This window comes from Schistosoma mansoni, chromosome 2 (genome assembly GCF_000237925.1).
Source record: "Schistosoma mansoni strain Puerto Rico chromosome 2, complete genome".
Classification (NCBI taxonomy): Eukaryota; Metazoa; Platyhelminthes; class Trematoda; order Strigeidida; family Schistosomatidae; genus Schistosoma; species Schistosoma mansoni.
Window position 1 is genome coordinate 6,119,702 of NC_031496.1, and position 15,731 is coordinate 6,135,432.

Consider the following 15,731-nt stretch of genomic DNA (forward strand, 5'->3'; position numbering starts at 1 on the left):
TTTACATGTTCATTTTGCAATATTTTGATCAGGATTTCTATCATAATGTCAAACTGTTTAGAAAACTAATGTTTTTATCCTAAGATAAAAACTTCATGTCCTATGAATGATAATGAACGAAAGACAAGCTTTAGAGTTACAAACAAGCAGGAAACCAGGATATCATCAATATCTGGTTTGCTCATAATTGAGTTATCCCTAACAAATTCGTAAAAACTACGGCTACTACAAATAGGCACTCTCACACTGACAACGTTAGCTGTAGTGTTTGCATTTCCATGCGTTACAGAAACATTTGGGAAGTAACTAATGACAACAAATTTAAAATCGTAACTCCAAACTTAAAAGATATGCCAAACATCGCACTGATGTACATGACATCCAAACTCAGTATGTAATCTCAGTTTGTTTGGTGATGTGAAAAACAGTTCAGAATGCTCAAATTATCTCATATTTCAGTTGCTTAGACAACTGTTTCAGTATCAGTCTCGGAGTGCGCTGTAGGTTTCGTTGATTCCAACATGAAAATTTATCATGAGATTTGAATTTGAAACCGAATGTGGCTCTTGCGATTTGTGATGACATCAAACTTAAGTCTAATTTAAATACAAATTATGACAATTATGAACTGGTTTCAAACAACTACCGTTAACGATTTATTGTTCATTTTGATATACGAAAAGTTGTATTCGAGAATGAAAGATTATTTTGAATAAAATAAACAGAATTGAGCATAAATCAATGAATAAGATTGATATTCTTGTAACTAGGTTAATTTACATTGTCCAACTACAGGGAGTAACCTACAAGTTCTGTTAAATTTCCAAACATATAAAGACCCCATCGAATAGCTAAACCAATAGTCATAGGTGAATTTACCGTCTTGTAAGTATATTTTATTTGACATGAGATGTTATTAAACTAAAGACGAATATACAGTTAGATGAATTCCAAAATTTATCTTCTTATTCCCCTGGTAATTATTCTCGGAAATGTTCATTCTAAAGCTCGTCCAAGTAAGTGGATTCGTTTAACTGTAATGTTGTCTTTATTGATAATGATTTGTAAATGTTGTCGAATGAAATAACCCTTTATTGAATAAGGTTTATTTTGATTAGATTTTGATGAAGGTATTTAAATGACAAATATAGACCACTGTCTTTTATAGCTAGTTAATATCTTGGCCACTAGGCACTGATTGAAGTGGTAATGTAACTGGTTGGTGAACCACAAGCTTAAACATAGCGCAGTGAAATAAAACGGTTAAATGGAAGTTAGGTTCGATGTTCGAAATCATACTACGATAATTCATGTCAACGTGCAACCCATGATTTTTGAATAAATGAGGCTATAATTTACGGACGACCTATGAGCGACGCCAATGTATGAGCTTGAGAGTGTCCACTTAATAACTAAGACTAAATGAGTGTTTGTGAACCAATTTAAGAGATCGGAATTATGATTTACGGTTGATGGATTTAAGGTTTTCATCACGAAGTGACAACAGCTAAAATGCCGAAACTCTATTTAGCCAAAGAGATGAGTGAACTTAATACCGAAATCCGAGACCCGTTATTTTATACCTGATTGGTTCATCCATAAATTATAGTCTCGCCTTTGAATACACTTTTCCACAATCATCACAGATTTCTTAATATTGGAACATACAAGTGAAAAATATGTCTGATAAATTTTATGCATAATTCGTAGTTATTCGTAGATCTAGAACATCGGTTCCTTGAAAAATGATTTCCCATGAAATAGATGAACAAGATTCGAACAGAGAAAAACTTGAATTCAGCTGTAATACCAGGTGCTTTTCAACTTCTTAATTAACTTTGCTTTTGAAATGTATTTATTCATGTCGTCTACAATAACATAATAACTCTGACACAGAGAGACATTTGATCTCTAATTCAAACTCTTAAAATGATGATAAATACGGCGAAATATAAGTGACTGATTTGTTGATACCACATAATTTGATGAAACAATCTCACAACCTTTGTAAGAAAAGATGGATAGTGGCTAGCAGTGGAATCCAGGACGCACGTTTCATCCTATTTGGGACTCGTCAGTTGGGTGTACCTACATCTCAGAGTTGATTTTCACTCTGGGACTCGAATCCAATACCTTTCGCTTCAAACACCATCACGTTATCCACTCGGCCACTGAGTCCTGTTAGCTACTTGCTTGTGAGATGGGATGAAGTTTAAAATTTACTATCCATCTTTCCTTACAATGCTTGCGAATTAAGGCTATATCTAGACAATACTCACAGTATGCACATATGCGAATAAGAGACTGACCCGTTGTAGTCCTAACACATCGATGGGAAGATTAAAACAAACAATGCTCGTATGAAACCAATAATTTTGACGCATTTCGTATAATTCACATACTACTTAATAATGAAAAATAATATTTTACACAAACCATCAACTATTCTAAAGAATTCTCATCTATTTACTTTTACTTCAGAAACTCCAGATGAAATATGTGCCTTACCACTGAAAAAAGGATATTGTCTTCAAAACAAACCACGATTCTACTACAATCCGCTTGAAAACAAATGTATACCGTTCACTTACAAAGGATGTGGTGGAAACGAGAACAGATTTAAAACTAAAGAAGCCTGTGAAAGAATGTGTTTGAAAAGATCAACAGTGCAATCTGTAACTAACCAACCAAAAACAACTCCTTCATGGAAGAGTGCTAATGAAACAACTACAAGAATCATTACTATAACAAAGTCAACTTCACAGAAGAAATAGAACCATTCAAATACGTTTAAAAGCATTACGAACATTCTTTTCAAATGTTGTATTCAATAGGAATAATAAATTTTTGTTAAGTTTTAAACTTCAAATGTGACTTTACCACAAGCATATGGAAACCCCATCTGTACTGAAATATGTCCTTTATTTTCTGAACGAAACAAATACCTAAGGATTTCGGATTTACACTGCAACCATAACTAAGATTAATTAATGATGTAAATTATGTAAAAAAAATATCCGAAAACCCTTCTATAGGACTAAAATGATTTTTCCCTACATTTAACAACTACATAAGTAAACTAGTATAGAAATCATTTTTGCCTACTTAAACATATAACAGTATAGACAAATTATCTGTTAGAACCACATCAAAACATTCCATTAGTTACTGGTGTGATGAAGAATCACCTTTTAGAATAATGTACCCCTAATCAATACTATAGATAATCCACTTTGGCTTGTGACTATTTAGTTTTCATGAGTAGAACAGAATTGTTGCCAATGTCATGCAATATAGTATGTTCTCAGTAAAATTGAATTCAGGTTCACCTCCTTTTCAACAGATGTATCAAATTAGCATGATTCATAAAAGATTTATCAGACACTAAGATGTATGTTTTTCATGCATGAAAACATAAGAATACGTTCAGCCGTATAATTACAACTTGTATTAGCACTCATCGCTAAGCACTATCTGTTATTTTATTATATGCTATTATGTTAACGGTGAATGATACGAAATAATCATTAGACGCTTTGTCAGTGCCTGTGAACTCCATTCCTACATAATACAATTCAGTCAATGCACATTAAAATTCTGTTCGACCTTAAAGTGTTTATTACAACGTATTATGATTAAGTGTCAGTTTTCATAGTTCACTTGAATCTTGCCATTGATGTTTTGGACTGCATTTGATCAGTCTCTTATTGGTATATGTGCATACTATGAGTATTGCCTCGATACTGCCTTAATTCACAAGCATTATAAGTAAAGATGGATAGTGGCTAGAAGTGGAATACAGGACGCGCGTTTCATCCTATTAGGGATTCGTCAGCTGGATTTACCTGTATCCCGGAGTTGATGTCCCATTATTTTACTAAAATTAGGGATTTATGTAGGAAGATCAGTTCGCTATTAAAACAAAAGTGTTTCTTTGGCCAAGATCGACTGAACTCAAATAAATTATCATTAATCCTTAGAGAATATACAACATAATCAGTTGAAAATAATAATAAATAACTGATTATAAATCAGAAGGGGTTTTGTGGATATTTCAGTATTTTCATGGTTGAAATCATGAGTCCATTGAAGCTAGATCACCATGGAAAACCTGGGACCACTGCTTGACGGCCAACTCGTACTATTATGGGACTCCTCAGCAATGCGCATCCACGATCCCGCCTCACGAGATTCAAACCCATGACCTACCAGTCTCGCACCGGAGCACTTAACCAATAGACCACTGAGCTGGCATCCAACGGTGTCAATGTCTAACTTCAACTAATCCACGATGTTTGAGCAACCGTTCACCCATTGTTTTCAGTGAGTTGTTATCTCTACAACAGACTTAGTTGAACTCCACTGGTCACTGCTTCCCACTAGAACTCAAGGAAACATTCCTTACAGTCAAACTGATTATAGGTCACATATTAGCAATACATATTTCGAGATTACTCAAAAGTTCATATCATGCAATGAATACCGATCTATTTTATAATAGTACATTTAAACTTTAATAACAAATTTTCAGCCTATTCAGCTAGAAAATATAAACTTTTCATGATCATATCGAAACTAAACTTCAGTACAGCCAAATAACCATTTATAAAGTTGACCTCATTCATATTTGGCAGTTTATTCGCCCAAAAATTAATTGATCTATCAGATGTAAACCTGTTTAGTAACGACTAACACTGTCTATATTTTAATTGTCCGTCAAATAATAGTTGTTATTGTAACGTTTAGCTGTTTCGGGTTCGATATGTCAGTAGAATTTGTACGTGTCTCATGAATAGGCTTAACAAATAAATCCGATGACTTGAAAAATGATTCCCGACGTTAATCACATAAATTACTTTACAATAAACTATATGACCTAAAGTGGAGAGTATAAAATACCATAAATACCATAAAATCCCATTTTCGAAATCCAGTGTTCCTATTCTACATCCAGATCAAATGATGTCACTGACAATACAAATACATTGTGGAATTTGAAGTTTCATAATTTAGAGAGATGTGGTATTATGTGGTGACCAATCGGTTCATATATATCATTTTACAAGTGGCAACGAATCACCACTGTTTCATTTACGATCATCACTTTCTTTCGATGCACAACTTTGTTTCTCACCACAGAGTATAGGTTTGTGATTGTTCACCATTTAGGTGGATTCTTAACTAACTGGATAAATTAACACCTTTCAATATAGGTAAATCATCAATGTAATTCTACTTAAGACAAGTAACATTTTAACGGAGTGATGTACATATAATCGTTGTATGCGATCAGATTTAAAATACATGTATACAAAACAGTGACGCATCGTATACATCTCAGTCACTTACGTTGACGACGTCCACATTCAATCCTCTCACAAATGACAACCACCACGAAAATGAAAACGGTCTTGATATTCATCTGTTTATTTGAGAATATTCTCTCTTGTCATCTACATGAATGTTATGTTGATCATTTTATACGAAGTTCAGATTTGATTAACCGATGACGATTGGTCATTGTTTGTTTTTAAAATAATTCGGTCATTTTGAATGACGAAGACGTTGCATTGTGTGACAAATGGGAACAATAATTAGGTGAGTCGAAATTTGTTGTTTTCGCATTGTTCTTCATTCAAATGTGGTGTTTTTGTGTAATGTGCTAGTAGTTGTTGAGAAAGTTGACAGATGTTAAAAGACCGTGTTGTTTATTCCAATATATCAAGTTAATCGAATAATAGAACAGATTTTACCAGTCTAAGAAGAATATGTTTTCTGTCAATGACCAGTTCTATATTTTGTCAAGAAATCGTATCAACATATTGTATTCAGACCAACTTAATGATTGATAATCCACTCATTGTGGAAGTTTCTGAATGTTGTTTACTTCACTCACATTGTCAATACTGATAAATCTTTTATGAATCATGCTAATTTGATGTATCTGTTGAAATACAGGTGAATCTGAGTACTATCTCACTGAGAGCATATTATATTTCATGACTTTGGTTGTTATAGTGTGAGAAACATTATTAGTTGGACTCTTGTTCCATATGATCTACGTATATAAACTATTCCATCCAACCGACAGAAAAACATGTTACAGGTTACTGATAGACGACATTCACATTACACTTGCCAATTGTGTTTGTCATTTATTTCTCTATTGGTATTAATGAATCTGTAAGTTATTATGTCAAGCACAAGTGAACCAAACACTATTGAATGAAATGAAACTTGAGGTGAATAACGATGAAGAATTCATGTATAACTATGACAGCAAATTCTCGATTTTGACGAACTAGCAATGAATCTTGTTATTCATAAGGGTTCAATGAGCAGTAATTGTTACGAAATAGACTATGTTGGCCACAATAGACAATTGTGATGCTAGATAATATAATATAAGTGGAAAGATCATCGCGAATGTCAAGCAATCTGTTATGGTTGTCACGAGGAAAAATCGTTTTAACAATGATCTCTTATAAAGAGCCATTTTGACCAACTAGATCATTCATACGACAGTGACCTAGTCAGACCTACTTTCGTTCTCATTTAACCATATATTTTGTCTTTTCCTCTCCACCATTCAGACTTGTATGAATTCGATTGCTTTCAATCAATTCACCAAACGTTTGAAGTTTATTCTTCCATTCATTGAGATTTTAGAAATACATAAATTTTATTATTCATATTTTACACTGAGGCTCAAATTATTCGAGACTATCAAGGCAAACCTTGGTCATTCTATTCATAACGGTCTACCAGCATTTGAGCAGCGGTGGTAGCAAAAGCCAATTATATGTAAACTTGGAGGAATTTATTCCAGGCACTCTTTTATTCAGATAATCGATGTGATAAGAAGCGGAAAATGTAGGCGTCTCAACTCGTAGTATTACTCGTTGTGAGTGTCCATACAGATAATGCTCAATAAGACGAACAGACAGACATTGGATGAAATAGTGAGTATACAGATATGCATATAACCACTCATGAGAATGATATGGACATAGATACTAAGAATTACACGTGCTATAGGTCAGTATTTCCTAGGGGAAAATACAGTTGTTAGGAATGTTAAATTCATTTACATCCCATCTTCATATTCGTCTCATTCATTTGGTTCTTCGAGATTGTTTTCGACTACTAGTTAATATTCAGTAAACAGTTCTATTACTGATAAATTCAGAACGTATGGTATAAAGCATGTTGATTCGCTATGTGATATCATTAAGTATTTATTCAAACTAATAACACTGGCTATATTTATCATCATTATTATCATTACCATCATCATTACTCTACCCTAACCCTTGAAACAGTAATTTCCACTTTCACAATTGATTGATCACTGGATGGTGATCAATGTCATGTGTGTCAAGTCGTTCTTAGTGCGAATCGAATACTATCGATCAAGTTACAATGTGGCCACTAGTCTAGGTGGCTCGACACTGCGTGCACTATGTTGAGATAAGATGGTGGTTGGAGGCGCCTTTCGTCCTATTGATTTAAAATTTTAAAAATTTAAAAATCTACGAATTCATCTGCTCCTGTGGAGAAAGCTGTATTGGGCTCAGTACCAGACACCTGACCCAACGAGCTAGTGAAACACCTCCCTTTGTGGTTGGTAAAGGATATCATCAAAAGTATACACAGCTCTGTTCTATTACACTTGATCGATAGCGGTCATGTAGTAGATAGAAATAGATCATTTAAACTTATTTAACGCAATCATACTAGTTTTGCTTATAGGGTTCAATCTTGCCTCTTACATCTATCAGAAGCTATGGCAATTAGAACTTACAATCGAAGCCTTTGTACTCATGAGATATTTGCAACACCTTTATCTTTTCTTTGGCCGAATCAGCCTTAATAAAAGATCTTATTTATTAATACTTCCTATACTCTTTGTTAATCTATTTTTTGTTTAATTTTATAGTTGAAATCACAATAGGAGGAAACGGCCTTCCAGTGCTTCCAAGTTTTCCATAGTGACCTAGCTTCAATTGACTCATGATCTCAACTATATAAAATCACTAAAATCTCCCCAAAACCCCCTTCTGATGACAATAATGATAATAGCCTAGTGAAGGAGAAATTGGGTGGGGACAACCAATTTATTGTTTACTACTAAATTACAAAATCTCTTGGTAAAATATGAAAGCCATACACTGAATACTTCATTTGGTAATTTCCATCATTTGTCCTCCACATCCTATATGATTCTTCCAAGTAGCGATTCCTTTCTATTTCCCTTTATATTCTTTTCAACTCGATCTTCTTAGCCTTCTAGTGCTAAGTTTTCCATTTTCGATTAGTGTTACATACTACTTATATCTGTTAACATAAGTAGCAATACACCATAAAAGTAGTAACAATTTGTTACATAAATTTATGTTCTCTTCAACGTAATAAATTGAAGTAAACTATATATACTTCAACAGATATGTATACATTTCTTTAGATAATAGGCGTTTCTTTCTATTTTCAATCTAATTCTGTACAAATCCATTCTCCAAAGTGAACTGCTACTATCATGACCCGGATTCACTTTCTTCCTACTTTATTTAACTGTTTTATTCATTAATTTACAATTAACTAATAATATTACTAATTTCTATAATTCAATAAGCCTAATGGATTATGATTAGCTGATTAATTAATTAATTATTATTTGTAGTGTATCCTTATTTTGTTTAACCCCGTCTATATGCACTAAACATGATCATCGTCATCATTATCAGCATAATTACTCCTTATATTATTATTAATATCATTACTATTACCATTAGAGTTGGAAACTCCTTTTTCTCTTATTTTCTACACGGTATTGCTTTTTCCTGCAAAATAAGTTAGTTTTAAAACTTCGGTTTCATGCCTATCTCAGTCGCGTAGTTGAACGGATTGATGGTATTAACAAACAAGTTTAAAGCGATTTAAACTTCATATGCTGTTTAACTTATTACAGTCTGGCTAAAAACTTTATTCATTTTCAGCATATATATATAAATGATTTTAATGGAATTTCTCACAAAATGATTTCAATATTTCCTGAGTTATTTTAGGTCTTCATCAGTAGTTCAATCTCTTGGACAAGGCTTTAGAATAAAGAGATTTTTGTTAAGAAAGGGGTTCGTTTCCACACTTTCAAACCTCACATTACGTGACGAAAGTTATAATTTATTCACTTATTCAATGAATATTCTACAGTTGACACTTATCATGATATATATCGAGGGAACAGCTTTCACAAAGTACTAGTTAATTCGTCATCCGACACAGTTCAAAACAGAATCTTCAACGAAAACTATCTACATTATCATTTTTTCTTTGAATTATGATCAATTTACTAATTATTTGTAGTTTAAGCATGATTGAATTTGTATTTTAGCATTGAATGAAGGGTCATACCGCTGGATATCCTGCAAATGATCTGTACATGGAATAAATCTCTTACGCTCTGATTTGATCTGAATCAACGACTTCAATAGTTCAGGTTTTGTTAAACGTTCATTACTTTGCCGAAACGCTTTTTCGAATTACTTTTGCTTTCTCACCATCAACTAACATCTTTAATAATAATAACAATTACCATTTGTTAAATCGAATAAAGAAGGTATCGTCTCAACGACATCAAGACATTTCTTGGTAGCATTTCCGAATGTTCAGTGAAAATCAACCACAAATCGTACTATACAAAACGGTTATGTGCAATGTGTGTGGGGTAAATGAAAAAAGATTAATAGTTTGTAAACATGGATTAGGTGGTTTAAATTGAATGGAGCTTTTTTTAACGTTATTCAGAACAAGCTTTGTATATACTTACGATTACTGACAGGGCTCACTACGCTATTAAGGAGCATGTGATTAATAATGTTGTTCATCGAATAAACTGATTATCAGATACACATGAATCACATCGTTATTGTATACACCTACTCGATTTAAAACCTATTCATAATGTAAACAAACGGATTATTGAATGATATATAAATAAAGGTGAAATATAACCTGTAAGTAAAGATGTTCTCCTTTTGTTTATATGGAACATTACTACTTATATGTGTACAAAGTGTTGCATCATATCGAAAAGGTTAGTTATTGTGAATTGTTTTACTTGTGTTTACATTGTAATAACGTATCATATGGTAATCAATGGATAGTTTTTAAGACTGGTAATGTATTGTAGAATGCTTAAATATTCTGTAAACGAAGAACAACTTGGTTGATTTATTTGGATGAACTAAAGTGAATCTGTGTGGTCAAAGGATCAGAAAATGTTTGAGAATAGTTACTAATGACAAATCAAAGTTACAAATAATATAACAGTTTTCCCCAAAGAACTATTCAGATTTGATAAGGATTCAACTATATAGGCGATGAATAGTGTAACACCGGAAAACAATCAATCATTTTATAAAACGTGTTCGGTCTCAACTGTCAGCGTTATTGGGCTGGGAACTCTAAATACAAATTCTTCTCTAGTTGGGACAATCATAGTCTACCGAATAACTCAGTGATAACCTAACTGATACGGAACTAGGTGACAAAACTGTAAATTCTACAGAATACACCAGTTTTACCGAAATCATAGCAATTTCTTCTTGACAAATGACCAGTGGCATAAAGCACTGATAGAATCTTTCATTCTAACCCCCTAACCATTGTATATCAAAATACGGTAGACCCAATGATGATGAACTGAGATCGGTGACCACACTTCAAACTAGCTTCCCGAATTTAGTAGGCTGTAATTGCTAGATATTCGTAATATTTAATATTACCAGATGATCAACAATAGTTTTGTTATTGATGCCTAATTGATGATTAACGCGTGTCAAAGTTTTAAATGAAATCTTCACCTAAATTATTGTTAACTTAGCTAAAGCAACAAGATATCTTCCTAATAACAAAATACTTATTTTATTTATGTTCCAGGAAATTCGGACTGCCTTTTAGATTATGACGAGGGCATATGCAGAGCTCTATTGAAACGTTTCTACTACGACAGTGTAAATCAAACTTGTGAAATATTTTATTACGGTGGATGTCTTGGAAATGGAAACAACTTTCTAAGCAAAGAAGAATGCGAGCGGAAGTGTGGGGGGCAGTAAGTATTCTGACAAAATGAAACTTTTCATGATTATGTCATGGTATTATGCTATACGAATACGAATTATAAACTGTTCCGAAGCTTCTCTGTAGCCAGGTGTTCGGTATTTATGAACAATATGCTTGTAGTTGGTATCATCCGACGATATGAAAGTTTTCAAAAGTCTATCTTGAAAATAATAGACCTATTGTCTGGGCGATTTCTAACGTAACTACGATACGGCGTGTCTCACATAAAAAATCTCATCAGTAGGCCGTGTTTATAGTTCTTTAAGCCAATTTCTCTTGAAGCGGTAATCAGGCTATCAGGTTGTCAGTGCTTCATCAAATTCATTCTTTGTACCACGCAACTACAGAAAACATAATCTTTACACGACGTATTTTGGCAGGGAGTGACAGACATAAACATTCTTTGAGCAGCACCATGGATGATCTTTTCTCAATCACTTACTTTTACTTCCTCCCAATATTTATACTCTACACACACCCCGAAACACTCCTGTGAACTCTCATATTTCCATGCCCGCCACCACGGATAACAACCTGTGTTCATGAAATACTTTTCCGGGTCTCCCCAAATTTTACCTCTAATTACATCCTAAAGCATTCCATTTTCTAACAAAGATCACAAGCTAGATATTTTGAATTCAGTTCCACCGGTGTCTGCTGTTTGCGAAGTCCTCATACGGGGCCTTTGTATGGCTGCCTACGTTCATCGCCAATGTAATATTAACTCTCGAAGCTTCTCAATATTTCTTTACGTGAAGAATTGAAGGCAGCCCCTCATTACCTTTCAAGTTTGCACACACCCTTGTCTTCGATACTCTGTAAACCGATTCTTTGGGAAACAAGTGTATCTTTTTGACTATGCACGGTGAGAAAACTGAAAGGTAAGGACACACATTATTGTTCCTATCCAAGACTTATCTGATTACTGATCGAATGGCGTAGAAGATGATGCATACGACAGGCTTTCTGAATAATAGTATTAACTCCTATACATTCCCCCACGATCCCCAATAATGGATGTGTGATCTCGATTATGTTAAATATGTAGGATAAGATTATTCGTAAGCTGATTTTAGTTGTTAATTTTGTACTTGATGATAGATTTTATACACACTTGATGGTTAAGTTTAGTGGCTAGTTGGTTTTCTGTAATGCAAATTGTAGGTAATTACTTTCATACTGTCTTGCACTTATAGTGGTACTATATTGTCTTCGCTACATTCAATAGACTTTGTATGCATCTTTGTTGATCAGTCACACTGCTATTACTATCCAACAGCTGAACCGATTATATGATCCATCTCATGAAAAAAACAACTCTGAAATCCTCATCCTTATCTATGGAAAGTCCTTAATCCATCTCCATATATTCACAGTAAAAGATCTATCTTTTTTATTACTTTAAGTACTGGTATTTTTTTCTAAACAAAAATTAACAATTATCGTGTTCCATTCTTTAGACTGACACTAATGGATGTTTTCTATTTTCTGTAGGATTTACATGACAGAAAAGTCATTCGGTGAGTGTATCGACTTTAAAATACCTATTTAATTGTAGTACATCAACATGATAAACTAGGGAAAGACACAATGGTTTTATTCTACTTGAAACGTTATGGAAGGGAATATTGTTTTCACATACACCAAGTTCTTCTTAAGTTGGAGATATTCAAGCTACTATTTGTTCTGTAGTTTGATACTGAATGTATTATTTGCTATGATATAATTATTGTGTTTCATCTCAGCGAGGAGTTGTGACTCTTTATCGTTGGATAATTCTTTATCATCTCAACATCAAGAGTTTTGCACCGATATTCAATGATTTGTTTATCATCTATCATACCTCGGTACTTTTTATCTACAAATTATTAATCAAATAATCATTGGAACTCATCTATTTTAATCTAGTAGATAAGTATCAGAAGGGGATTATGTGGAGATCTTGATAATTTTATATAGTTGAAATCATGAGTATATTGAAGCTAGATCACCATAGAAAACCTAGAAGCACTGGACGACCGTTTTGTCCTATTGTGAGACTCCTTAGAAGTGCGCATCCACGATCCCAACTCGCAATATTCGAACCCAGCTCAGTGGTCTATCGGTTAAGTGCTCTGGCATGAGACTGGTAGGTCCTGGGTTCTGATCTTGCGAGGTGGGATCGTGTATTCGCATAGCTGGGGAGTCCCATAAGAGGACGAAACGGCCGTCCACGGTTTCCAGGTTTTTCATGGTGGTCTATCTTCAACTGACTCATGATCTCAACTATATAATAGATAAGCGTTAAAAACATTCACTTTATTTCGAAAACATCCTGTAAAGTACGGTATGAGAAACATAATTCTATACATAATCCCACATTTATTACGTAATCTGTACATGATCTATGTATCCTTATATATTTAAAAGGAAACAAGAGATCATATTTCTTTTATGTGAGTAGATTTATTTCTTTTGTCAACGGTTCTTTCATGCGTTTATTGTCTTTAACGGTTTTGTAGAAACAACTAAACAAATGGAAACCACATCAACATCGATCGATCGATCAGGTACATTATTTGATTTTTCCAAAGTATTTCATGTTAGAGTATTGTTTCAAACCGTTAATGTGTAATTTTCAAGTTTATCGAAGTCCATCTAATTGCAAGTTTGTTTTGTATTTGTGAAATATGTTGATCCAACTGCACAATTTATACTGTTTCCTGCCATATAAGTCAGAACACAATATAGGGATAAATTAGTCAATAATATCGTTGGATGCCGAATTGAAATGTTATTGGCTTCCAACAATTTACATGTCGATACATGTCAACAGTCTATATGAATATCATTGCTGAATATCTGTCAGTATGATCGTCAAGTTTCACCTGTTATGGTTTGATAGTTGACACTTCGATATGTCCTATGCTCAATCGCAAATACTGATGCTTCCATTTGTGTTGAGAATGGTTTAAGAGAGATGTTTAGTTAGTTATTGTAAGATGGTTAATCGTTGTCATTTGTGGATACACTTTCAGTACTTATGATACACCAAAAAGCACCTCATAATTGAGTACTCTATATTATATAGTTAACCTCTGGATTATGCTATTTGCTATTCCTGTTTACCTTAGTGCAAAATGTTTCCCTTGATCAAGATAACCTTATTATACAAACTACTGTGATGTAGCTTGACAAAAAGACTCATAAAATTAAGTAGTTCAAAAATAGTTATTGTCTTATTAAAATAGATCTAAATATGCCTGGAAAGCCTTCAATGAATTCTGCTTATAATCCAAGTATCTATTTATGGGCCATTGTTTTCCATTTAAATATAGCAATAATTAGTCAAAATATGTTTCCTAATGTGAGGCTAAAACATGTACTGACGTCATGAAAAACATTCAAATTGTTCGACTGAAATTAAAATTTGATTTCCTAGTTACCTTTTCGATTATCTATTGATAGAACTAATTGTCTTGGTTTAAAGAAATAAGTAATTCAATACTATTGTGGGACTCCTCAGCAGTGCGCATCCACGACCTCATCTCGCGAGATTCGGCCGTCCAGTGCTTCCAGGTTTTCCCTGGTGGTCTAGCTTCAATTGACTCACGCTTTTAACTATGAAAATACTAAATCTCCACAAAACTCCGTCTGATTATAATACTTAATTCTGTCACTGTTTTTTGACAAATTTCAGATAATACTGAAACAACAATCACTACTCAGAAACCACTCAGCGTTGGTGCTAAAATAGTCCTAGGTATTCTGGATATCAAAAACAAAGTTTCCAATTTATTCAAGAAAATCAAAGGTGAAAAATAACTTGGACATCTTTTTCAATTTATAAATGTTCTCAATGATAATACCTCACATTCTCCTTTAACATTTTCATAAACTATTCCAAGAATATTAGATGAATTATGATTCGAAATACAAGATATTAACGAAAAGAATTGTAACAGTTTTCATAATGAACAATGTACAATGTCGAATAATCTCCACGAATTCATGTCCCCGTTGATTATTTGTATACTTACTTACTTACATACTTATGCCTGTTACCCCTCGTTGAGGAGTATAGGCCACCTACCGGTATTTTCCATTCAACCCTCTCCTGAACAGTCTTTTCCAGTTGTTATTCATCCTTTTCATATCTGCTTCAATCTCCCGGCGTAATGTGTTCTTTGGCCTTCTTCTTTTCCGCTTCCCTTTAACAGTCCAAGTTAGGGATTGCTTAGTGATGTAAATTATTTGTAGAAGTCTTGATTATTTATTATTTTGACAAAAATTTGTCTTCGGATCATTCAGATATATTCAGATATGACATAATTAATAGTTTAAATATTTTCATAGAATATTCAAAAAATAAAGAATCATCGAGTAAACAGTTGTTCTACAGTTTTAATTCAATAAATATGGAAAACCACCATGGAAAACCTGGAACCACTGCTTGACGGCCGTTTCGTCCTATTGTGAGACTCTTGAGCAGTGTGCATCCACGATCCCGTTTCGCAAGGCTCGAACCCAGGATCTACCAGTCTCGCGCGTGAGCACTTAACCGATAAAAAACTGAGCTGACATCCAACGGTGTTAATGTCTAACTTCAACCGATCCACGAAATTGAGCAA

General features: G+C 33.6%; 1 protein-coding gene across 1 annotated transcript; it reads left to right on the forward strand.

Annotated features, from left to right (window-relative positions):
• Positions 1-10,016: 10,016 nt before the first annotated feature.
• On the forward strand, positions 10,017-15,490 carry Smp_147730 (putative kunitz-type protease inhibitor). Its single transcript, XM_018795470.1, has 5 exons — positions 10,017-10,093; positions 10,939-11,110; positions 12,616-12,641; positions 13,623-13,670; positions 14,801-15,490. The coding sequence occupies exons 1-5, from the start codon at positions 10,024-10,026 to the stop codon at positions 14,923-14,925; spliced, it is 441 nt and encodes a 146-aa protein (XP_018649780.1). The 5' UTR covers positions 10,017-10,023; the 3' UTR covers positions 14,926-15,490.
• The last annotated feature ends 241 nt before the right edge of the window (positions 15,491-15,731 follow it).

What these genes read in the sequence shown, in the direction of transcription:
- Smp_147730 (XM_018795470.1), top strand. Translation starts at nt 10,024, where the DNA reads ATGTTCTCCTTTTGTTTATATGGAACATTACTACTTATATGTGTACAA. An exon ending in TGTTGCATCATATCGAAAAG is followed by an intron (nt 10,094 to 10,938) that starts GTTAGTTATTGT and finishes TTTATGTTCCAG; the next exon opens with GAAATTCGGACTGCCTTTTA. An exon ending in AACATCGATCGATCGATCAG is followed by an intron (nt 13,671 to 14,800) that starts GTACATTATTTG and finishes GACAAATTTCAG; the next exon opens with ATAATACTGAAACAACAATC.